This window comes from Lipotes vexillifer, unplaced genomic scaffold (genome assembly GCF_000442215.2).
Source record: "Lipotes vexillifer unplaced genomic scaffold, Lipotes_vexillifer_v1.1 scaffold354, whole genome shotgun sequence".
Taxonomy (NCBI): Eukaryota; Metazoa; Chordata; class Mammalia; order Artiodactyla; family Lipotidae; genus Lipotes; species Lipotes vexillifer.
This window is the reverse complement of record NW_006788892.1, coordinates 389,943-416,572: the sequence shown is the minus strand read 5'-3', so window position 1 is coordinate 416,572 and position 26,630 is coordinate 389,943. Positions and strand designations below refer to the sequence as shown.

The following is a 26,630-nucleotide window of genomic DNA, read 5'->3' as shown; positions in this document are numbered from 1 at the left end:
TCCCATTTTGGACCCAGAGACACCTACCGACTGAAACTGAGGGGATGGAAAAAGATTTTCCATGCAAAGGGAAATCAAAATAAACCTGGAGTAGCAATACTCATATCAGATAAACTAGGCTTTAAAATAAAGACTGTTATAAGAGACAAGGAAGGACACTACATAATGATCAAAGTATCAATCCAAGAAGAAGATATAACAATTATAAATATTTATGCACCCAAAATAGGAGCACCTCAATACATAAGGCAAATGCTAAGTGCCATAAAAGGGGAAATCTACAGTAACACAATACTAGTGGGGGTCTCTAACACCTGACTTATACCAATGGATAGATCATGCAGACAGAAAATAAATAAGGAAACAAAAACTTTAAATGACACAGTAAAGCAGATAGGGCTTAACTGATATTTATAGGACATTCCATCCAAAAGCAACAGAATACACATTCTTCTGAAATGCACATGGAACATTCTCCAGGACTGATCACATGCTGGGCTGAAAAGTGAGCCTCAGTATATTTAAGAAAATTAAAAGCATATCAAGCATCCTTTATGACCAAAACACAAGGAACTTAGGAATCCAGTACAAGAAAAAAACTTTAAGAAATTAAACACAAGGGGGGTAAACAATATGCTAGTAACCAACCAAAGGATCATTGAAGAGATCAAAGAGGAAATCAAATCAAAAAATACCTAGAGACAAATGAAAATGAAAGCACACCCACCCAAAACCTATTGGATGTGGCAAAAGCATTTCTAACAGGGAAGTTTATAGCAATACAATCTTACCTCAGAGAACAAGAAAAATCACAATTAAACAACATATCTTTATACCTGAAGCAGCTAGAAGAATAAGAACAAACAAAATCCAAAGTTAGTACAAGGAAAGAAATCAAAGATCAGAGCAGAAATAAATGAAACAGATACGAAGAACACAATATAAAATATCAATGAAACTAAAAGCTGGTTCTTTGAAAAGATAAACAAAATTGATAAACCTTTAGCCAGATTCATCAAGAAAAAAAGAAAAAAAAAAAAAAGGAGAAGGCTCAAATCAATAAAATTAGAAATGAAAGAGGAGAAATTACAACTGACACTGCAGAAATACAAAGGATCATAAGAGATCACTACAAGAGACCATAAGCCAATAAAATGGACAACCTAGAAGAATTGGACAAATTCTTAGAAAGGTACAACCTTCTGAGACTGAACCAGGAAGAAACAGAAAATATAAAGAGACTAATTACAAGTAATAAAATTGAAACTGCAATTAAAAACCTTCCAGGAAACAAAAGTCCAGGACCAGATGGATTCACAGGTGAATTCTATCAAACATTTGGAGAAGAGCTAATACCCATCCTTCTCAAACTCTTCCAAAAAATTGCAGCGGAAAGAATACTCCCAAACTCATTCTACAAGGCCACCATCAACCTGATACCAAAACCAGACAAAGATATCACACTAAAAAGAAAATTATAGACCAATATCACTGATGAACATAGATGCAAAAGTACTCAACAAAATACTAGCAAACAGAATCTAACAACACATTAAAAGGATCATACACCATGATCAAGTGAGATTTATCCCAGGGATACAAGGATTCTTCAATATACAAAGTAATTTGATTCAACTCTAGGTACATAGTAGTTTACAGTCTCATTGATAAGATGGGACAGTCAACAAACATAAAACAATCAGCAGACAGTACATGACACCCTATGAATAAATGCTAGGGTGACTTGCATGCAAAACAATGTCCCTGTGTGCTGCACAGATAATGAGTTTGGGGTGAAGTTTTCACTTAGCAAGGTTAGACTTAGGAAGAACTGGAAAAACTACTCTTTTAATTGCAAATATCCTAACCCGTTAACAGTGAAGGTGAATTTCTGTCCTTTTTTTTTTTTTTGGACTTGTCAAAAATACACCTATTTTTTTTTTTATTGGCATATATATATATATATATTTTTTTTTTTTTGGAGCATAGTTGATTTACGATGTTGTGTTAGTGTCAGCAAAGTGAATCAGGTGTACATATACATATATCCACTCTTTTTTAGATTCTTTTCCCATATAGGTTATTACAGAATATTAACTAGAGTCCCCTGTGCTATACAGTAGGTCCTATTAGTTATCTATTTTATCTATAATAGTGTGTATATGTTAATCTCAGTCTCCTAATTTATCCCTCCCACCCCCCTTCACCTTTGGTAACCATAAGTTTGTTTACTACTTCTGTGACTATTTCTGTTTTGTAAATAAGTTCATTTGTACCATTTTTTTTTCAATTTCACATATAAGTGATACCATATGATATTTCTTTCTTGTCTGACTTACTTCACTTAGTATGATTTGCAGCAACATGGATGGACCTAGAATTTCTGACCTTTTCAAGACTTTCAAGTTGAGCATTTCATAGTCTTTTTTTTTTTTTTTTTCCTTTCACTAACAGTTCTTCTGGATATATATCTTTTGTACTATCACACAATCATTCTACTACAGCCTGAGACTGCTTCTGTGGTCAGTCTTTGTTCAGAATATAACAAAAAGGGGAGGTGAATAGTCACCCTCATTTTTTATTTTTTTTTTTTTTTTTTTTCCTTTCACTAACAGTTCTTCTGGATATATATCTTTTGTACTATCACACAATCATTCTACTACAGCCTGAGACTGCTTCTGTGGTCAGTCTTTGTTCAGAATATAACAAAAAGGGGAGGTGAATAGTCACCCTCAGTAAAAATTAAATGTTAAGGGAAGCTTAGGCAGTTAAAGAAAATCATGAAAGGAATGGAGACAAGGTTTCAGAACTTATTTCCAATGAAAGTGTAAGATGATAGGGAGATGGAGAGAGGATAATACCGCCATGATCAGCACAGTTAAAACAGGAAACTAAAGTTATTTGGGTAATCCTTATCCTGAAATGAAAGGGAACCTGTTAGTTTTAACTTCTTCATGATTTGCACTTGTAGCTGAGCAAAGGAGAAATACTGAGAGATCAGAAGCAGAAGGACAGAGAGAATGAGGTGTGGAGCAATGAAGAAAGAAAAAGAAAAGGAGGGGAAAAAAAAACCCAGAGGTTCCAACATAGGTTGGAAAATATTTTGTCAATTCATTTTTTTTCTTCCAAAAGGAAGAAGTAATTCTTCCCAAATGATTGGGAAATCCATTTGCTGACTACAGGGGACTTCCTGACAGTGAACGCAGAAGTTCTGAGCAGCAGTTTCCCAATCTATGATTAGGAGTCCCCGCCCCCTGAATGGAGGAAGTGTCCAGTAACTTTCATTTTCAAACCTGTGCTCTTCTCAAGACATCAGGAAGGGACTACGGTTGTTACATATGGCTGGTGAGTAAGGGTCCTTTCCTAGCTGAGGGTCAGGAACTTGGGTCTTAGAAAACACTTATTAATTGCTTTGTGACAGGAAGAAATATACAAAAGGGAAGTGAGCCAATTCTGTGCAAGCTAAATTCTCCTTATTAGCTCTGTGTAACTTGAACTGGGGGACACTGCCTCAGAGACGCTGAAGGAGAGTATGGTGTCCAGATTACCTCAGAGCCAGGAAGAAGTTATTTCCTTTTTTGCAGCTCCTGGTAATCAAAGTGAAGGGTGGATAAAGACAAATAGAGTAAGTTATTTATGTGTGAGAAAACTCTGAAAATTCCTAAATGCACTCAAATCTTCTCAGCTTCCTCTTGATTCCATAAAATTGTCCCTGTAATCAGATAAGTGAGTCTTTGAATTCCCACCCCCCCCTTACTATATCCTATATTGAATTATGCTCTTTGTCTTTGTAAAGTAACTACATTTTCCTCCCTTTCTAGCTGTGGTGCTAACTACTCTAGAACAGTATTTCTTGGATTGCTATCACAGTTTTTAACTGGTCTCCCTCTCTCCAAGATTTAACCCTCCTATCCATACTGCATACTGCTTTCAGGTCACATATCTTACACACAGAAACTGGAAAGCATAAGAGATGGAATCATTGGCTATTTATGTAGCTAGTATTCAGGTATATCATATCACTTCTTTTTGAATTTAGAATTTTATTTAATTTATTTTTTTTTATGTAGCAGGCTCTTATTAGTTATCCATTTTATACATATTAGTGTATATGTCACTTCTTTGGCTTCATTTTCTTCATTTGAAAAGGAAGAGGTTCAACTAGATCAGTGGTTTCTAAACCTTACAACAAATCTAAATAATCTGTAGATATTAACAAATTTAGATTATTTCCCCCTTCATAACCCTGAATTACTCAACCATGGATAGACTGTAAACGTTTATAATCTTTTAAAGATCTACAAATGATTCTTTTGTAGCTGGACTAGGTTTGTCTGCAGATTAGCATTGTTAGGAAAGATGATCAGATCCTTATCTTTCAGTTCTTACCTTCTAGGTATTTACAAATGCAATTTTCTTACTCAGGAACATACAATGGCTCTGTATTGCCTTTTAAAAAAATGTCTGAACTTGTCAGACAGGTTTTCCTACCTTTCAAAATATATTTATTCACTTTACCATTAATGTCTCTAAAGCATGATTTCAGCTTCATTAACAAACATTTACTTGCATTCCCCCCACTCACACTTTCTTGCTATTGTGTTTCTTTATTTCTTATTTTCCGTGTAGTGTAATTCTTTCCAAGGTTTCTGTCTCATCTCACACATTTAATTTAAGCTCCTAAAATGTAAGGACTGACTGTTTTCTTATCTTCTTCATGATGCTCATACAGCATTTGACTGGGGAGTAGTATATTAAATTCACACTCATGGCTGCCTCTTTAGCTAGGCAGGATGACCTTACTAGTTATTGAATTGGAATCAGGACATCATTAGATAATAGATATGATAAACTGAAAAGCAGTAGACAAAACAAGTAAAGTGACTCAATAAACATAAACTAATGAGTTCGGTTGCCATTGTTAACTAATTAACAACTATAAGGAAAAAAATGTTAGCTTAGGGAGAAACAAGTTTCTCTGGGAGCATATTGCTCTGACACTCAGTCTAGTCTTAAGCATCACGGAGAATTTCCTAAAGAAAATGCCATGTCATCTGAGACCTCAAGATAAACAGGAAGCAGTTGAGAAATAGAAAGGAATGTTGGGTGTGAGAAACTGTACACATAAGGATCCCTAAGTAAAGGCTTTGTAGAACCTGAAAAAATGTAAAGTAGCAGAAGATGAGGCTGAATGAGAAGACCTAGATTAGATTAAGCTGAGACATTTCATGGTTATGTCTAGATTTTTAGAACACTGACTTTGCTTCATTGAGAAGAACAGATTAGAAGGGGACAAGAGTAGATTTATCAGACTCTTAGAGTAATTAAACAAGAAAGGATGTTGGCCTGAACTAGAGTATCAAACAGTTAGAAAGGGAGAAATAGTCAGATTCTGCAAATATTTAGCAGATAAAATCAATACAGTTTGAAGTGAGATGGAAAATAAGATATAAAGAAAGCAAAAGAGGTTCAGTATCACCAGCTTTTACTGATTTGGTGCACTTGAATGTAAGATACCATTAACTAGTACATATAGGGAATGAAGTAGGTGATGAAAAATGAGAAGTTCAGCTTTTAAAAGTTTAGTGTAATGAGTCTGTGGGATAGAGAGAAGGGATGAATATATGAGCCTCAATTTGGGGATCCACCTTTGGGCTGAATCTATAAATTCAGGGATAATTTATTTATTATTTAAAGCTAATAACTGAAGACATGAGAATGTGTAGATAATAAGAGGATGTAAAGTAAACATTCTTTGGTTTTATTGTTTACCATATTTCTCCCAGTACCACTTATTCAGTCAACACTCAACCTGTTGAAGGCAGAAATAAATAAAATAGAAACCCAGAATTCAGTCAGAGTAAACATTTCATAGATTAACCTGCATGTTGTTCATAATTCTTCAATCTTTCTGTTCTGACATGTGTATACTCTAGTGTAAGACCAGTGTTTCTGCCACCTTTTCTAAGAAGAAGCATTTTGTGATCTCATCTGCAGAAATTTACCCAGTCTTTTCTGAGTCCCTGAATCACTTTCTATTCTCTTAAGTAACTCTTTACCAAGTACCATGTAAAGTAGTTTGATGATTTGAGTGGGGACTCGATTCTGAACCCCTGAGTTTGAATCCCTTCCTACCCTCTTACTAAACATGGTGTACTATTCACACAATTTGGGTCAAATATTTAACTAACTTTTCTGTGTCTGTTTCCTTTACTATAAAATAGAAATATTAATATACATGTTACATGGAATTTTTATTAACTTTAACTTATAAGATTCATATGAAGCACTTGAGACCAATGGGGCCTCAATGAATATCAACTATTATTACTGAAGCTGTGCTATGTTTAACTTTATAAAATATGGTGTAAGAACAGAATTTGAATCTTAATTTGTGTGATCTGGGCATTTTATTTAAATGATCTGTAAAATAGGGAAAATATTAACCATCTCATTGGATTATTATGAGGGTCCATCATATTAATATTTATAAAGTATTTAGTACAGAGACTTGTAAATAATAAAAATATTGTATATTGCTTTAAATGTATTTCTTTTTAAATCCTAAATGCATAATAGATGTTAGCTGTTATTAAATGAACTGATATTGGGTAACTTTTTATTCATGCTTTGTAATATCCATGTTTCTTTCTCATAATATTTGCCCAATAAACATTTATTGAAAGAATACTTCAAGATAACATGAACAATGAAGCTGGTGCTTCTGGGGCAAAGTTCTTGTTCAATGTCTTGGTGCATTTTTTTTTAGAATATGTCATTTTGTGTCAAGACTATCTTTATATCTAGATGAACTTTATAACTATCTTTGTAGATTTAATTAAGTATTGATGAGATACCCTGCCTTCCCATTCACTATCCATTCAAATAATACCTGTGATATTACAATAAAATACTTATTAATTTGACTTCCTTAATCACCCACAAAAATTCTAATTATCCCAGACAGTAATATATTAACCTGGTGTCATATTGATCTACCATATTGAAAGATCAGTCATCAGATTATTTTCAATTCTGAATTTTTTATTGAGACAAGATCAAGTAAAAGGAAGCTTTGTATTTCTGACAGAAGACACACGCAACAAAAACCCACTTAAGATTTTGGAATCTGTGGGCAAAGAACTCATTACTGGAGTTTTGGATGACTTGGTGGGAAAAAATGTCCTGAAATTGGAGGAAGAGGAGAAGAAAAAAATTTATAATGCCAAACTTGAAGACAAGGCACGGGTCTTGGTGGACTGTATGAGACAGAAACGCCATGAGGCAGGTCAAATCTTTGTTCAAACCTTCCTAAACATAGACAAAAATTCCACCAGTATTAAAGGTAAGACTGAAATTCTTTTCAAGGGATATCTTAAATTTTTCAGATCTACTGAGCTCCAAGGCTGCTCCACTGTCCTCTAAGTTCCCCATCCTCCTATTACTAAAGTATAGTTTTCACTAAACCTATCATTGTCCTTTTAGAGGCCACCTTGTCATTTGTGGCAGGGCATCTAATTTCCAATTAGCTTAGAAGTTGAGTCCTTGTGTTTAGGTTGATCATAGAGATAGCTAATTGCAGAGACTTTGTAGTAAGGGATACCTGGATTTGAGCTCAGGTTTCTGTCACTTTGGACACTATGTAACTTCATTCAAGTTTCTTAACCTCCCTAGGCATCAGTATGAGCATCTGTGAAATGGGGACAATTTCAGTCACTTCATCACAGGCTTTGTAAAGCTAGGAACATAATGGCAGGCACAGACTGACAATTCCTAATATTTTAGCTCCCATCTGGAACTCTCCTCTGAACTCCAGATATACTTAGCTCTAGCTGCATATTCAACATTTCCACTTGAATTTTCCACTGGCTTCACAAAGCTAAGATATATAAAATGAAACACTTTATCTCCACATCAAATCTATTACACTTCTATCCCCTGTCTATCTCATTAGACAGGACTATAATCCACTGAGTTTCTTAATCCAGATCACAAATGTTTTCTTCACCAATGAATAATAGCTCTTAACAGAGTGCCAGAGACATAGCAGGCATGTAATGAATATAGGATGAATAGGCAAATGAAGAACATGCATGTAATAAATATTAGTTATCAGAATTATTTTTAGCTTATAATATTTAAATGTTTACTGTGCTTATTCATTTCTGTGAGTTACAAAATATGATCAGGAGAATACTTATTCAATATAAACTGTCCAATGTATTAACATCTTTCAAAACTTCACTTTAAATGAATTATGAATATTACTAGAGTCTAAATATCCTCAGATCCAAGTTCACCAGTAATGGACTCAATTTGGTATAGAGTTTAACCTAAAATTCCAGCCTGAATACTAGAGTTTATCAATAATAATAAGCAATAATAAACAACATGCAACATAACTGTAGAGACCTCACTATAGCAAATAAGCTTTTTCAATAATCCCTTCTCTATGGAGAAGGGACACTCCCACCAGCAGGAAGTACATGCTAGTCTAATAGATGTCCAAGATTGTGGCCTAGGCTATGTTATCATTAACATTTAAGTTGGTCCTTATGCAGGTTTATTACTTTCTCTTAAACCTGGGATGGGATAAAAACAATTTGGATTTAAAAACAAAATAAGAGAACAGACTTGTGGTTGCCAAGGAGGAGGGGTGTGGGGAAGGGATAGATTGGGAGTTTAGGGTTAGCAGATGCAAACTATTACATATATAATGGATAAACAACAAGGTCCTACTGTATAGCAGGGAACTATATCCAATATCCTAAAATAAGCCATAAAGGAATAGAATAGAGTAGAATAGAAAATAGAATAGAATAGAATAGAATAAAATAAAATAAAATAAATAAAAACATGATCAGAGATAATTCAACAAATGGGAATCGGAATTGAAATAAGGAGAACTTCAAAATTATTTTAGCAACCCCAGGAACTAGAATGAACCTTAAACTGAAATAACCTATGCCATCAGCAGAGTCTGTGGCAGGCAGGAGACAGGTATAGACCATTTCATGAAATATCCAGTAGCCCCCTGAGTTCTACTGTACATGGAACCTCCAGAGGAATCTCAGGACACCTAGAGTATACTGGCCCAGGAGAAAAGGAAGCTTGGTGAGTGGGGCTATTAGAATATGTAAAAGCCCTAGCCAGGCCTTTTGGGCATGGATATAATTCAGAGGGTTCTTAATGAGATACGGAGGAAATGGAGTGGGGGATAGGAAGAATCTAAGCTATTTGTTTCAATTCTTTAGCAGTATATGTACATACTATGTGCCAAGCACTGTTATTCAGTCAGAGAGATAATTACTCAAATTCGTACTTGCCAAGGGAGAAGGACTTGTCTTATCTAATATCAGTATCTTTAGTTTTGTTTCAGTTTAAGGGTTTCTTGAGCATTTCATTAGGTAACAGATAAAACTCAGATAGTAAAGTTTTTATCTAATCTGTTAATTTTCTTATTTCTTTTTGCTGTGTTGTCAGGCCCATGGATACTCCTTTTGAACAGCAGGCTACACTATATTACATTGTAATGAAATGATTCAGTTTCATGATAATTTTACTATTAGACATAAGATAGTTTAATTTTCAGTTTTATCTGTAAATATTGTATCTATATATAGACATATAATGGTCATTAGGAGATGACATTTATTAAATTCAAGAGTACACCAAACCTGTAAATGACCTGGAAACAGGAGACTTTCAATGACAAAACATACCCTCTGACCAGGGACTATCCCAAGACCCTGGACATCTTCACATTGGCAAAATCTTCTGAAGTAGGAGAGTATGTGTCAGTACTTTACCTACAAAATAAATGTTAAGACAGTTTGGTAGACTTAAAGACATACCATTTGCTGCATCTCCAGAGCTTACATTTTTAGCATACTTTTTAAATATTATTTAAAAACTAATGAAACAAATAAATGAAATGGAAAAAATTATAAAGTTTAAAAACTGAAAAATTTACAGAAGATAATATTTCCTTTCTAATTAAAATAAAATAAGAGACTCTCTTGGTTCATTCATGTAAATGAACATAAAGGTTTATTCCTTTCATAGACAAAAACCTTGTTATGTTAGGTCTTGATAAATTTCTTCTGATTTTTGTTTATGAGGAATCTCTTCCTTCCTTCTCCAAGGGAGGGCTCTGGACTTTCCCAGTCTCTTGCACAATCTTAGTCAAATGAGGCCAAACAGATTCAGAAAATATTACATTTCTCATTTCCAACAAGGAGAAGTTATTTCCTCACATTTTAAAACATGGGTTGAAAATTTAAGGCTGGTTATTCAGCACTTTGGAGGCAAGGACATTCAGAGTAATGTAGAATCTCTGACAAAAAATTTGTCCCTTAGACACTGGATGCGATACTATGATTAATGCATAGCATTTCTCCTTTAAATAGCTGATTTCACAACTTGGTGAATCATTGAAGCCTATCTCCTCTGGAAAGGTTAAGAATTCACGCTGAGGTTTCTGAAAAAATAATACCTGGTTGGTACAGGATTTAGGATTCTATTAAGTATTTGAGTGTGTATGTGTCTGTGTTTGTTGTGTGAATTAGGAGTGGACTTGGGATGTCATATTACCCAATATGATAGCTACTGGGCACATGTGGCTTTTAAGTGCATAAATTGTGGCTAGTAACAGGTTAAAATGATACTATTTTGGATATATTATGTTAAACAAAATATATTATTAAATTAATTGACTCTGTCTCTTTTTATTCAATGTGGACATTAGAAATTTTTAAATTGCAGCACCCTCCCCACCTGCAGCTGAGGCCAAGTCAGGAAAGAGCAACAGGCATCTAAAAGCACAGGAAGGCAGAACCTGTGAGATCTGACCTCAGCTCCATCCCCAAGAAGTCAAGTGGTCCACCCCCTGAGGGAAAGATGCCAACAGACCCCCACCCACCAGTTTTTCCTCCAATGTGCATAGATCAGATCAGGATGAAGGGAGGAGTCAAGACTCTATCACAACCTATGTGTTTGGGGTCAGGTGTTCCCCAACAGGTTTGTCTGTGTTTGTACCTTGTCCTGTGTCTGAGGTGCTGTGGCTGTATCCTCCTCCTGCCCTGGAATATTTGTATCTACAGGCTTTGTAATAAGTGCTGCATACTCTCAAAAAAAAAAAAAAAGTGACTCAATGTGAGTGTGACTTAATTCTATTTCTAGTAGATAGCACTCTGATAAATATTTACTAAATGTACTCTTGTTCAGAGACAGTAGAAAGCCCACACAGATGAGTAATACCCTAGAGGAAAACCACTGGAAAAATCAAACTGTTTTCATGAGTAAGGGAAGGCTAAGTTTGACCCTAAATCATTAAGGTGTCTTCTTCATAATATCAAAATCTATTATTGCATTTTTGAGTGGATCTGTTTTTACTATCAAGGATTTCTCCCTTCTTTCCCAGTCATAATACATCTGTCTTCTCACACACAGGTTAGATACAACTATAACCCAACATGTTAAAAATCTTTTTCCCAGGATAACCCTTTTCTGTCAGTTTTCTTAGGTGATTACTGGGTCACAGCGTCAGATATCACAATTTATATTATGCAATGTATTCTGCAGCTCCTGAGGAAATCGTGACTGGACCAGATGAGTCAGCAGAAACTACAGATACCCTCAAACTTTGCCCTCATGAAGAATTTCTTAAACTGTGTAAAGAAAGGGCTGAAGAGGTACTGTGCTCTGTACGTGAAAGAGAGGAAGAGAGAAAAACAATTGCTTTCACTAATTACACAATTTCTTAAAGCATTAGTTACAGAGTGGCAGAGTGGGACAGTGGATTCCTTTTTCATAGATGCTTTGAGCAGGAGGAAATCACATGGCTTCACACAGATTCTAATTCTTTTTCAACCCTATGATAAAATACAAGTCTCTCACTTTTTTCATTTATTTGTTGTCTTATATATTTGGGATTTATTAGAATTTTAGCTGTAGTCATAAAATCAAAATATAAGATAACATGGCTGAGTAGTAATTGTTTGCATTCCAGTTAAAAATTATTAACACCTGCAAAACATTATAAATTAAAATAGTACCAGAATGGGCTTCCCTGGTGGCAGAGTTGTTGAGAGTCCGCCTGCCGATGTAGGGGATACGGGTTCGTGCCCCGGTCCGGGAAGATCCCACATGTCGTGGAGTGGCTGGGCCCGTGAGCCATGGCTGCTGAGCCTGCGCGTCCGGAGCCTGTGCTCCGCAACGGGAGAGACCACAACAGGGAGAGACCCGCGTACCGCAAAAAAAAAAAAAAAAAAAAAAAAAAATAGTACCAGAAAAATGTTACCCAAGGCAAAGGATCTTTGATATATTTATTTTTTAGCTGGAGTCAATGGCAAATATCTCCTGGTTTTTACAAAATTTGATCTGAACCTTGATTGTTAAGAAAGATTTGACAAGGTGGAGAAGAAAGAGGAGAAGGAGATGGTAGGAATTGTTCTAGTCTCCTGAAGATTCTCGAGTAACCATCACAAATATAATCTGGACCATTGTCTGGGCTTTTGAAAAATAATTCCCTTCCAACTTGTACTTCTTTCTATTGTCAATTCAATCCATTACTAAAAGAGAGAAGACAGTGTCTTCTGGTACAGGATAGGAGAGAAGACATCTATGCAAACCCTTAAAAGCAACAGTGACTGTTGTATGAGGGTTTAAGAGAGATTTAGGTAAATCAAACTCACTGCATATCAATTTCCTGCAGATCTATCCAATAAAGGAGATAAAGGTCCGCACTCGTCTGGCTCTCATCATATGCAATACAGAGTTTGATTATCTCCCTCTCAGGAATGGGGCTGCCCATGACATCATGGGAATGAAGGGGCTGCTTGAGGGCCTTGGCTACAGTGTGAATGTGGAAGAGAAACTCACAGCCAGGGTAAGGGCCCCTCACCCACCCCAAACACATATCTTCCTGCTAACAAGTGAACTTTATAATATTTAGCAAATAACTTTAACAACCATAGGTCTCATTTGTGTGTGTGTGTGTGTGTATCTAAGTGTGTGAATGTGTGTTATAAAATAAAAATATTAAGACAGGTGAAATCTATGTCTCTTTAGATCTTCAAATATCCTCAGTTCCATAAAACTGTACAAAAAGTGATTGGCATATGTACCCACACAATTCTTAATTCTGAAGTGGGATGGTTGAGATTCAGCCCCTATATTTCCCAGAAAATTCTGGAGTAATGAATGTTAGCAGGAGTGTGGTCACCATATAAATTCTGAATCCTGACTGTTCCAGGGGCTATTTTGGCATTGGGGATGGGTCTGTAAATGAGACAGAAGGTTCCCAGCTCACACTGATCTAGGTTCACTTGGTGGGGGGTAATCAAACTATAAGCAAAACAGAACATTTCAGAGATTTGATGTATCTGTGTGTCTCTAAGATTGAAAAGAAGTGAAAAGGAAATGAAAAGGAAAAAGAAACATAAGAACAAATTGGTGAGTGATGAGTAATAATGTTTGATGAGATGGCCAAGAAAGATATTTTGAGGAGGTAATATGGGATCTGACACATGACTAGCAGAGACAAGATAGCTCTGGAAAGATGTGAATGAAATATATTCCAAGCAGGCATGACTACAAGTGAAAAGTCTGAACCTAATATGAAACTGGCACTTGAAAAGTACAGAAAAACCAGTGTGACTAGAGCCTAGAGGAGGAGGAAGAATGTCAGAAGGGAGAAGTATACTTATGTCAAAAAGTTTTATTTTATTCTAAGTATGGTGGGGAGTGACTTAGAAGGGAAGTGGTATGATATATTTATTATTCAAGGTTTTTATTAAGTAATGAGAGAAAATACAGAGATGCAAATGAAAGTATATAGCAACAATAAGCAAATGTAAAATGTATTAAGAGGACAGGTTATATAATGTCAGAAGGAACAAAAAGTTGAACCTATTGATCCATTATAGAAATAAAAAAAAAAAACTATCATCAAGCAACCACTATGTAAAGCCACCATGATTGGAACATTACAGATGTTTCTTATACTGATCATAATAAATAGGAGGTCAGTTTAATTTTAATGCTTATCCTGTTAAAGTAACACTTTGCAGTCTTTTTCAGGATATGGAATCAGTGCTGTGCAGATTTGCTGCCTGTGAAGAGCACAAATCTTCAGACAGCACATTCTTGGTGTTCATGTCTCATGGCATCCTGGATGGGATCTGTGGGACTATGCATAGTGATGAAAAACCAGATGTGCTACCTTATGACACCATCTTCCGGATATTCAACAACCGCAATTGCCTCAGTTTAAAGGACAAACCTAAGGTCATCATTGTCCAGGCCTGCAGAGGTGGTAAGTTCTGAGATGAAAAATCCAAAAGTTATAAAGGTGTTTGCAGAGGATTGTAGTATGTTTTGTTTCTAGGGGAAACAATCTTAAACCCCACCCAGTGAAAATAAACTAAATTGAATTATTAGGAAATTCCAATTAGGGGGCTGGTAACATGAGCCTCTGTTTTGTTAGCTGAGAAATTTCTGTTCAATTTGATTCAAGGTAAGTGATGAAGGAGATCACCAGAATTCTCAAATCAAAGTTAAACAAAAATATTCGAACCTTGGAATGAAATCATTTAAATGACAACTTTACTTGTAAATGTTTTACAGACATTTTGACATTCTCTGGCTTGAGAATAATTTCATTTGAAAGTCAGGCTATTATGTGATAGCAGTATCTTTTTTTTTTTTTTTTTCATATATTATTGAAAGGGAAATGAATAAGGAGATGAGGGAAACTGGGATTGCAGTGACATTTTTCTTTGCTTTTTTTTCCCGACTCCCAGTTCCCTTTTAGCTTTTTGGAACAGTGTTTGAAGATGAAAAGTCAAAATAATTTAGCTATAAAATGATAACTATGCTCTGAAATTATGCAGATAAGGCTTTAACTTCTTTGTTATTCTCAGCAAGTGGGTTCTTCCAGTTCTAAAATGCTGTCACTATTAATTGGCATGTTGCTCCACAACACAAGAAAAAGCCAAACTGTTGTATGTGGGGTGGAGATACACCTGTATGTGTGTATGTATGTGTGCACATGTGTGTGTGAAACTGGTTAGAATAAACATTGTAAAAGAATGAGGTGAGCAATTGTAATAGTCATACTGAGGGAGACACCCAGTGTGTAGGAAATTGATGTCTCTACAGCAAATCATGGGGAATTGTGGGTCAGTGACTCTCCAGCAGCCTTGGCAGACAGCTCTTCACAGTCACCTGAGAACCTGGAGGAGGATGCCATTTACAAGACCCATGTGGAGAAGGACTTCATTGCTTTCTGCTCCTCAACCCCACGTATGTGTCTTTTAATTGCAGAAATGGATTTGTGGGTCTGAGGCTACCTCTGAATGATTCTAAAAAAACAAGATAAGCTCTGGACAGCAATTATTTGATGAAAATTTTGAATGCTGTCAATATATTTTATTTATTCTTCACTTTTAAAAATTGACTTTTATTATATGTTGCACTTTACAGGCAAAGGTATAGTAACCATTAAAACAACCTAATACAAGAAAATTCCTTTACCATCACACTAGTTAAAAACATATGATTGATTCAGTTTTCTATTAAATCCATTTAACATTTTGAGTAGAGTTTTTATGGATCTAGGGACTGACGGCCATTTCTTAAAAATTATCAACTCCAAGCCATTTTCTCCATATTTCCCATCTGGTACTATTTAGAGTATCCCAGCAAGAAGGTGGATGCCCTTTCAAAGGAAGAAGAAAATGATACAATGGGACTTATTAGGCCTACTATTAGGGGAACAGTATCTAGTCCTTGAACTTTAGGTAATCATATTGAGAAGCCTTATAGCTGAGGGTTTCTAATTTACATATTTTTAAGTACTTTTACCACTTTATGGAGGTATAATTAACATACAAAAAGCTGCACATATTTAATGTATACAGTTTAATGAGTTTGGAGATAAGTATATACCTGTGAAATTATTACCACTATCTATACCAAAAACATTTCCTTCCCTCCAAAAGTTTCATTAGATCTTTTTATTTATTTTGTTCACTATATTGTGAAAGACATCATGGTATATAATCTGTAAACAATCACCTGTGTGAACATGAGGAAATTCTTTAATCCTTCTGAACTATTTTTCCTCTGTAAAATGGGGTAATTACAATTATCTCTCAAGCCTCCTTTAAAAGCCAAATGAATAAGCATAAGTCACATAGTAGAAAGTCAATCCCCAAAATACAAGGTAATCATTATGCAATGACCTGCAGTTTTGATGAGCTGCTTCTTTAGTTCAACTTCTTTATGGAAAATGAGGTAATGAAATGTTGTAAGTTCTTCCCCTAAACATGTCAAGATAATTCCCAAGCTATGTTTTAAAAGACAAAAAATGTAAAAAAAAAAAAAAATGGTGAAGGTCACAACCCAAGGCTTACCACTCCTTATCATCATAGATAATGTGGCCTGGAGAGACATCAAAAAAGGTTCTCTCTTCATTACTCAACTCATCACATGCTTCCAAAAATATTCTTGGTGCTGTCATCTAGAGGAAGTATTTAGGAAGGTAAGCGCCTCTCTCCTTTTCTAATCATGTATTTGTTCAGGAAGACTTTACTATTATTTGCCTTTCAAGTGACAATGACAGATTTTTGTCAGGCAAACAAAAGTAGAGTGGTACTGGTTTCTGTAATCCATGTGTTTAAAATCTGATTTACAAAAAGACTATGTTAATGCACCACAGCAAAAGATCAAAATAGAACAAAATATTATAACATGTGAGCTTGTGTGTTATGGGCTATAAGTTCTTAAAATTCAAAGAATGGAAAGTATTTTGGACAAATTTTCACTGCTTCATTTATTAGATAAATATACATTGGGTGGTCTACTTGGTAATGGGTTATATCTTAATGACACAGGGGTAAATGAGATATATGTGACATAAGGCTACCTAGAACTAACATTCTTGTGAGAGAGATGGGTACTGAATAAGTAGTCCAACAACAATAAAAAGTGTGTGATAGGATCCAAAAGAGAAAGTCCTAGGGCACATGAAAGAGAATGTAGGAGAAAAATTCTTTGAATAGAGTGGCCCAGAAGGGAAGACTTGATACTTCTTCCCCAACTCAGGATATTCCTTATTTACCCCTTCCTTCCTAATTTATTTTCCTCCAATAGCTCTTACTACCACCCACCCAGTATATATTTTGTTTGTTTATTATCTGTATTTACTCATTTGCATGCAAGCTCATGAAGGTAGGGATTTGTTCAACACTCAACAAGCTGGAAGGGAGGAATTAATATTCACTGAATAAATAAATGTATGAATGAGTGAATAAATGTCCCTCCTTTTTTAGGGAGAAAAGTATTGGTATTAAGAACATGGGAAAGTGTGGTTATTTTTAAACTAAAACCACAAAGAGCAGTAGCACTCCTATGGGAAAAGAAGGATACACCTTTAGTAAATTGGAGAAGATTGCATTGTAACCTGAGTCACAGTCTCTGTGACTAGGAAGTTAGGACGTTAAGTCCTATTGGATGAATAGGATTTAGACATTATACTTTCAAAGGAATTCCTCAGAAAAGATTAGAAATAGTGGATCTAGGTAAGTAGGATCTCATTGATCAGTCTACGGAAAAAGACTTCAGAGCTCATCTTGATGGCGAATGTGAATATTGCTCATCATTCAGCCTTTAAGGACAAAATCCTGGGATTTTAACCTTATTGAATTGAGGAGTTAACCTTGTTAGAGTTTGAAGATAGAGGATCTCTGAGGTCCACTTCTCATGAACGAACACCAAGGGATAATTAATCATCAGATCTGTAGATCAGAAGTGGAAACTAGAAAAAAAAATGCAGTTTGAAAAGACTTGAATTAGGCATGAGGTGTGTATTTTGAGATAAAGAGCATATTCTGACATTAGGTGTCATTTCTAAGAGGTAGGGTAGCAGTGACAGGGAATTAGAATGTCCAAGGGCTTGGTTCCATCAATCCTAGGAGCACCCTTCATTCGAAGAATTTTTTGGCTCATTGTGCAAAACATTTTTTGAGAATGCATAAGAGGTACATATCAGCCAGAACCTCTTTTTGTTTTTAGGTACAAAAATCATTTGAAAAACCAAGTGTTAAAGCCCAGATGCCCACCATTGAACGACTCTCCATGACAAGATATTTCTACCTCTTTCCTGGCAATTGAAAATAGTAAGTATCAAGAGTTTTTGTTGGCAGGCAAAATAAGTGGGACAGTGATATTAGTAGTGAGGTCCAATGACCAATGACAGCCTGTTGCTTTAGTGGTCAAATTAGTAAATTGTTATTCCTTGTTGATGTAGTTTGTTGATTAGTTGCTAATTTTTACTTTATTTATATGCATCTGGATCCACCCCTCCATCTCTACAATCATCAATCAATAAATCAATCAGCCAAGAATGTAAGCCAAATCAAGACAGAAAGTAATAAACAGTGAAGGACACAGGGTAACAATTATTAACTTAGACATGTACTCATGCTTCCATTATTACTTATATTCATGTCTCTCTCTCCCTCTTTCTTTATCTCTCTCTCTCTCTGACACACACACACACACACACACACACACACACACACACACATTATTAGTTACCAAATATTGCCTCAGATTTAAAAAAAAAAAAAACAGAAAAAAGAGGTGACTGTAGAGAAAGCAGAACTGTGGTCCTCTGAGTGCAGATGTCATATTACTGATACTGAGCTACCATTACCATACAGTATAAAATGCACCCTGGCAAAGTTTGTGTCAATGAAGACTCTGGTTCTCTGACTGTTCTCACAGTGTAGATCACAGAACATTCTGAGTCAGTTCTCAGATTCTTTTTTTTTTTTTTTTTTTTTTTGCGGTACATGGGCCTCTCACTGTTGTGGCCTCTCCCGGTGCAGAGCACAGGCTCCGGACGCACAGGCTCTGTGGCCATGGCTCACAGGGCCCAGCCGCTCCGCAGCATGTGGGATCTTCCCGGACCGGGGCATGAACCTGTGTCCTCTTCATCAGCAGGTGGACTCTCAACCACTGCGTCACCAGGGAAGCCCCTCAGATTCTTAATTACTGCTCAGAAACCCCTTCAATCACCCATATTAACACTTAAACAAAACATTTTTGGTCAAATTATTTTAGAATGGGTTTATTGAGTTTAGACCCAACAATTATTTACTCACTCATAACAGCTTTATATCACACCATACTATAAGCATATTATTAATCTCCCTCTCAGAAACATAATTAAGATTATATTTTATAGTAAATTTTATTTCAATTCTTGAAATATTTACCCACCATCTTCTACCCCTGTTTTCTGACACCCTGGCTACATAAATGCATAGATACTTCAGCAGAATAGCTTTTACTGCCTAATTAGTCCAATAGAACAATATTTGGGGATTGAATTATTCATTTGACTAATATTTATCAAGCACTTACTATGTTCCAAGTTCTGTTCTAGATGCTTGGAATGTACCAGTGAACAAAATAAATGGAGTCCTTGCTCTCAGAAAGCTCATGCTCTAGTGAGTGCAGACAGACTCTAAATACACAAGCAAGTTAATATATGTTAGAGAGTGGTAAGAGCTAATAAGAAAAAAATTAAAAGGGCTAAAGAGACACAAAAAGATGGATACTGGGCTTCCCCAGTGGTGCAGTGGTTGAGAGTCTGCCTGCCGATGCAGGGGGCAGGGGTTCATGCCCCGGTCCGGGAAGATCCCACATGTCGCGGAGCGGCTGGGTGCATACCACAAAAAAAAAAAAAAAAAAAAAAAAGATAAATACCATACTGTTATAAATAGATTACTCAATAAATGCTGCTTTGAAGTAATTAAATGATTTGAAATCAGAACAAAGAATGGATAGAGTAAGGGAGTGAGCATTATGGCTTTAGTGGGAAATGCATCCCAACACCAGAAATAGGAAGTACAGATGCCCTGAGGCAGATGTGTGCTTAAGACTTTTAAAGTACTGCAAGGAAGCAGCTGACTAGAGAATAAGATTGGGAAAAATGTCAGAGTAAAATTCAGAAAAATGGTGAGAAGCTTGATCACATGGGCCTTGATGATCACATGGTAAATGTTTTAAAATCTTTTATCCTAAGTGAGATAGGAAACCCTTCAAGAACTTTTGAACAGAGAAATAATATAATCTAACTTAGATTTTACAAAGATCACTCTGAGTACTTTTTGATGAATAGACTACAAAGGTCACAGATAGAAGCCAAGGGAAATGACAAAAGCATATGGAAGAAAATCAAAGAAGAATCACAGTAAGGGTTGGATTGAAGGCTTCCAAGGATTACTATCTTAACCTTCTGTTCTTTTTCTCTTCTTCAGAAAATCACAGGAAGTTCAACTGTTTCAACTTCAAGAAGCACTTTTACCAGTAGAGAACACATGTTTAACCTTTTGTCTTTCAGTGAAAATGAAAAAAAATGAACTGTCTTTTCGGGGGTCTTCTAATAGAGAATAGAATTTCAGTTAAAATGGTGGATGTATGGAAATGAAGTGGAAGAAGAAAACTGGATTTTCTAGTTTTATTGCATATAATATCTGCACTTCATTGAGTAAGGGGAACTGGTCATGACTTGCCCTCAGCAACAGGGTGAAAGGAGATGGTGCCCATCTGGAGACAAGAGCTGTAAATTGGTCAGCTCCTCCTTTATACACTCATCAAACCCCAGGCCTAGAATTGTGCAGAAGAAGTTTCCTAATATATTATTTAACCAACATCATAGCTTGAGTTCATGTTTTACTTCAGTAAGTAATGATTTTAGCAAATTACACCTATGTATCTTTCTTCCCATCTATAAGTTAATTTGCTTTCTTGTTGATTATTTTCTTTCCACATTTCTTCAAATTTACAAGCTTCAGGAAAATTTTATTATTTAGCAAACATTTGGTTATTGTCTAAAATAAATTGGGCTTTTGATTCAAGATTGTGTAACTGAGTATGTTTGTATGGAAAGACAAATATTATTAGATAAAGAACAACAAAGAGAGTGGGGAGTGTCAGCAATGGAAGAGGAGAATGTTAAAATTTCTGGAAGGGTGAATCTTGGTAGAAGAATTTTGACACATGGTCATCTGAGCTACTAAGTAAGGAGATGTACCACTTCTGTTACATACACACAGAATGCTGAATAAATATTTTAGTACATGATGAACTGCATTAAAAAAATAAAAGGATTCTCTAGATGTCAAAAACAACCACAATAGGTAATATTTATTATTGTATGTCAGGATTATTTTAAGGATTTTGATTGTTATAAGGGATTTTGAGTATATAAGTAGCTACTTTAACCCTCATAACAGCCCTATAAAGTAATCACTATCAATATTCCCATTTTACAGGTAAGGAAACAAAAGAAAATAGAGCTTAAGTGATGTGCCCAAAGTCACACAGTTAGTAGGTGGCTGTACCAGGATTTGAAGGCAATCTGGCTTGTTCTGGAATCTGAATTATTAACCACTGTACTTTCTTACATTTCCAAAGCAAGGAGAAACTGAAATTGTATGGGTTTGAATTGTAATTCAAACTTCAATTTAACTGAAGTTTGAATTGTAAGGTTAACTAACACTACAAAGATTCATGATGTTTAGGTTTTTGGACTTCATTTTTCCATGTGGAGACATGAGACACATCACAAAGTTTCAAAAATATACAGGAAGAGATTTCATTCTCTGACTACTGCATGATAATATTAGAAACCTAATAACATAAAGACTGCCACACATTTCCACATAGTTGGAAATAAAAACACACACAGATAGTATATACATATACAAACATAAATTATGAAATATACATAAACACATATAAAAAGAAGAAAGGAAAAAAGTATAAACTAAGCATTCAACTTGAGAAGTCAGAAAAATACTGAACCACTTAGAAAATAGAAGAGAACAAATAATAAATATTAAAAAGAAAAAAATTATGAGATGGTAACAAAACAAAAAATTGAACAGATCACTTAAGAAAAAAACCTTGTCCTTTAAAAAAGAATGGTCAGATAGCAGACGTTCAGCAAGATTGAGTATGAAAAAATAGAATTAGCACAAAGACAATATTAGAGATAAAAAAGTACAATAAATAGAGATAAACATAAATTTAAAAAAACATGAGAATACAATACATAACAGATGGAATTCTAGAAAAAGTGAATTAACAAGATTAATATATAAAGAAATGAAAAGACAAATGAATAAATAAACATTAAATTAATTATTTTTGTCATATCTACTGCAAAAATAATTAACAGACTCAAGTGACTGTAGACAAATATCTTACAAAACGTTTAAGAAATTGATAAACTCAATTTTACATAAATGCTTCCATAAAATGAAAAGAGAAGTAAACTCCAATTCTTTTATAGATCTAGTACAAAGCTGATATGAAACTACAGAAGTAGAAGCAAAGTTAGAAAAATACAGGATGATTTTTCAGGAACACTGATGTAAACATTCTAAATAACATGTTAGCAAAACAATTCTAGCCATATATGAAACATTACTAATATTTTTTAACCAGCTAGTATTTATTCTGGGAACGCATAGTTTGATAATAAAAATAGTTATGATAGCGTTCCTCAAAATAAGAGATTAAAGGGAAAATTGTGATATTTTAAGAGTTTAGAAAGCATTCAATAGTATTCAGAATTTGTTCATAATAAAAAAAATTTTTTTTTAAATTTAAAAAAAAAAAAAAGAGAGAAAAGCAATCCCTTAATCTAAGAGCATGTATCTAATAAAAGCCTATCAGGAAAAAAGGAACAGAGGAATAACACTTAACATGAGAAAATCTATAGCTTTCTTGTACAGAAATATTGAAGTATTATCTTTAGATAAAATAATATATTTTTTTAAAATATTCAGTTTTACACTAGACTTCCAACACAATAAAACCAAAAGTAAAAATTTTTGGAAGCCAAGAAACAAAACCATCACTATTCCTGAAAAATATGACATTATTTATTGAAAATTTCTTAGAATTGATAATATAGTCCCCACATTTGAAAGAATTGAGTCAATATACAACATTTAATAGCATTCTTATATTCAAAAGACAACCAATTAGGAAGTACTTTTTGCTTTGTTAAAGCCTCTCTTTGCAAAAGCAACAAATATAACATACTTATAGAAAATTCTAAACAAATAGTTGTAAAGTATATGTGGAAAAATACTTTTTAAAAACATTGAGTGATGTAAAAGAAGATTGACTAGAATGAGGGATAGATCACCATCATCGATAAGATAAATAAATATAAGAATTTCAATTTTCTACCCAAATTAATCTATAAACTCAACAGAATCCCATAGAAAATCTAACAGAGTATTTTCATGAACTTGACAAATTGTTTATACTGTTTGTTTGGAAGGTGAAATAGTAAGAATAGATAAGAGTAGAAGTGACAGTCATGAGCAAAATTCATGTTTTGAAAGTAAAGCCAACAGATTGGATAAAGTTTTGAAAAAGAAAAAAAGAATTACGTGTTCCACTCTGAATAACTGGAACAATGAAATTGGCTTGAATAACTGTAAGAATAAAATGGAAAACACTCTCAGAGGAGGTAGATGGGAGGTGGGGATTGAAATGTCAAGATTGAGATATCTACCAGACATTCAAATAGATGCCCATTGGCTATATGAATATGGTATTCAGGGAACAGGCATAGGCTGAATGTTAAAATGTTGGGTGCCTTCTTATATATAAACAGTATTGAAAACCAAGATCCTGGATGAGGTTGCTAAATAAGTGAGGAAAAACAGACCAGAGACCAAAGATATGAATTAACTGGCAAGCGTTACTAGAAGAAGCAGCCAGCTGAAGTAGCAGGAGAATCAACGCAGGGTTGTTATTTAGAAGGCAAATGAATGAAGGGTTTCAGGAAGAGGTGAAAATATCACTGTGAAATGCTTCTATAGGTCAAAAAGGCTATTGGGGATTAAATATTTAATTTGACAATGTGGAAGTCACTGGTTACATTAACAAAAGTCATTTTGGTAGGGGGCTAGAGACAAAAGGGTGATTGGAGCTGCTTCAAGACAGAATAAAAAACATTTGGAGACAGCAAGGATAGACAATGATTTTGAGGAGTTATGGGGAAGTGGGATCAGGGAGGGTTTTTTAATATGGAGTATTATAATGTACTTTTACGGTTATAGTGTTGATATGAGTAAGTGGGAAAATCAATGATGTAAGAGAGTAATGTGACTATTGTTAAACAATGTCTTTGAGTAGGTGAGAGTGAGTGAATAGAATGAAGAAAGTGATAGCTTGGCCTTAAATAGAATTACAGGAGTGAAGATCAAGTATAGGAGACCAGGTAATTGTGAGTTAGTAGATCTTGTGAGTTAGTAGATCTTGAGACTAGAAGTATTCTTTGGGATAAAATTATTTGGGAGATTGGGCCCAAAGAGAAGGAAGTATAGTCTCAACATATCACTTTTCCAGACAGATTGCAATATGTACATAGCCAAAAATAATATAAATGTTCTTCATTGGTTCTTTAACATTTAGTTATTATAACAGACAAAGTACAGAAGGCTTGGTTGTGGATACACAAGTGAATTAAAATCTTAATAAGTTGACAATGTAAAATAAAAATATAGGTTAAAAATATTGGTGTAATTGGAGGTGAGAAAAGACAGAGGAGATTGTATGAGGGAAAAAATCTTCAATTTACATAGAAGAAAAGTAAGCTACTGAGCAACACTGATGGAAGAGGAAATGAGGGCTAAATATATTATTTAATATTTAAAAATTGTGATATCAAATATTAGGTAGAATAGGATGTAAATGAGGCAGTGTAAATGAACAGCATCTCATTTTTCAAGGTAATCAATGACATTGTTTGTATTTGATATATAAGAAAATAGAGGGATAAAATAGGCAAGTTATTGAGAATTCTGAAGATTACCACTAGAAAATAAAAATAGAAATCATTTAGGGAAGTGACATGTAGGATATGGGATTGAAGATTGGGAGAGATACTGGAGAATATGTTTTTTATTAAACACTTTGTTGTACTACTGGATTAGTTGCTTTAAGTGTGCATAATTTGACAAAATATTTTAAAATTATAATCTATCAACACTATAATACTGTATAGTCATCAAAAATGAGATAGTTCTTAATGTGTTGACTTTTTTAGAGGTTTGTCATACATTGTCAATTTTTTAAAAAGCAAATTATTGATAATATGGGAAAGAAGTTATAGGTAAATATGTGTTTGTCAGTTATCTATTGCTGAGTAACAAACTACCCCAAACTGCAGTGGCTTAAAACAATAAACGTTTACTATTGTTCACAAGTTGACCAGTTCACTGAGTGGCTCTTGTCTTTGTAATTATTCATGTGTCTGAGATCACCTGCATGTAGGGTAAGCATCTATACTGACATTGTTGGGACCTCCTATATTTTTGGAAAGCATCTGGATTTCTAAAGTATAAATACAGAGTGAAGTAAGTCAGAAAGAGAAAAACAAATATTATATATTAATGCATATATGTGGAATATTGAAAAATGTTACAGACGAACCAGTTTGCAAGGCAGAAACAGAGGCACAGATGTAGAGAACAAACGTATGGACACCAAGGGGGGAAAGTTGGGGGAGATTAATTGGGAGATTGGGATTGACATACATACACTAATGTGTAAGAACCTGCTGTATAGCACAGGGAGCTCTACTTCACTGTACAGTAAAAACTAACACAACATTGTAAAACAACTATACTCCAATTAAAAAAATAAAAAGCTGGTCTAGCATGACCTTGGCTGAGAAAACTGGGCTTTCTTGTATGTGATGTCTCTTATTCTCTAGTAAACTAGGCCAGGCTTATTCACATGGAGGTTCAGGTGTCCAAGAGGTTAAAGTGCACAATGCTTCTGAAGATCTGTGCTCAGAACTACACAATGTCTCTCTACTGTATCATGTTGGCCAAAACAAGTTACAAGGCGAGTCTGTAGTCAGAGCAAAGGGCATGGATACAAGTAGGCCAATGATTGTGGCCATCAATAAAATCAGTATTGTATTATGTATTTTTTATAAGAATAGAAAAAGATTCACAAAGATGCAAACTAAACATAGAATTGCATTATATATTTATAGTGTTGTATGTTTATAATGTGAAATTAAAGAAGCTGGATGATCTTACTCTGTTTCACAAAATTTTCTATTGTTTCATTTTCATGGAAAACATCTATGTATTATTTTAAGAAATTTGTAAGAGTTCCTTGTGCAGTTAACAGATAAAAGTATACACATGAATCTCATGGATAAACAATACCCAGAACTGACAAAATACCAGATGAGGAGAGAAGTAAAGAGATCATTTATCTGGGTTTTTAAAACTGTTTGGCAGTTCTCAAGTCAATTTCTCGCTCCCCTTCACCCAAGGCTTCTAAGTTCACACTTCATTTCTGGGGTTGAGGAGACATCAGTCAAGTGAGGCCCCCCTACTATTTAGTGGCTAAGGAGTGGCACAGAGACAAATAAGGGTCAATTTGACTTATTAAGTGTGTTAAAAATAGTCTGGAAAACAGAACATAGAAACTTATGTTTGTACCCGTGTGCATGCATGTGTGTGTGTGTGTGTGTGTGTGTGTGTGTGTGTGTGTGTGTGTGTGTGTGT

The 26,630-nt window shown here is 34.8% G+C and overlaps 1 protein-coding gene across 1 annotated transcript; it reads left to right on the top strand.

Moving 5' to 3' along the window:
* Window positions 1-3,302: 3,302 nt before the first annotated feature.
* On the top strand, window positions 3,303-21,203 carry LOC103078575 (caspase-13). The gene is made up of 9 exons (XM_007461880.1): window positions 3,303-3,345; window positions 7,091-7,345; window positions 11,584-11,693; window positions 12,716-12,889; window positions 14,083-14,317; window positions 15,163-15,306; window positions 16,437-16,546; window positions 18,079-18,182; window positions 20,334-21,203. The coding sequence occupies exons 1-8, from the start codon at window positions 3,339-3,341 to the stop codon at window positions 18,175-18,177; spliced, it is 1,134 nt and encodes a 377-aa protein (XP_007461942.1). The 5' UTR covers window positions 3,303-3,338; the 3' UTR covers window positions 18,178-18,182; window positions 20,334-21,203.
* The last annotated feature ends 5,427 nt before the right edge of the window (window positions 21,204-26,630 follow it).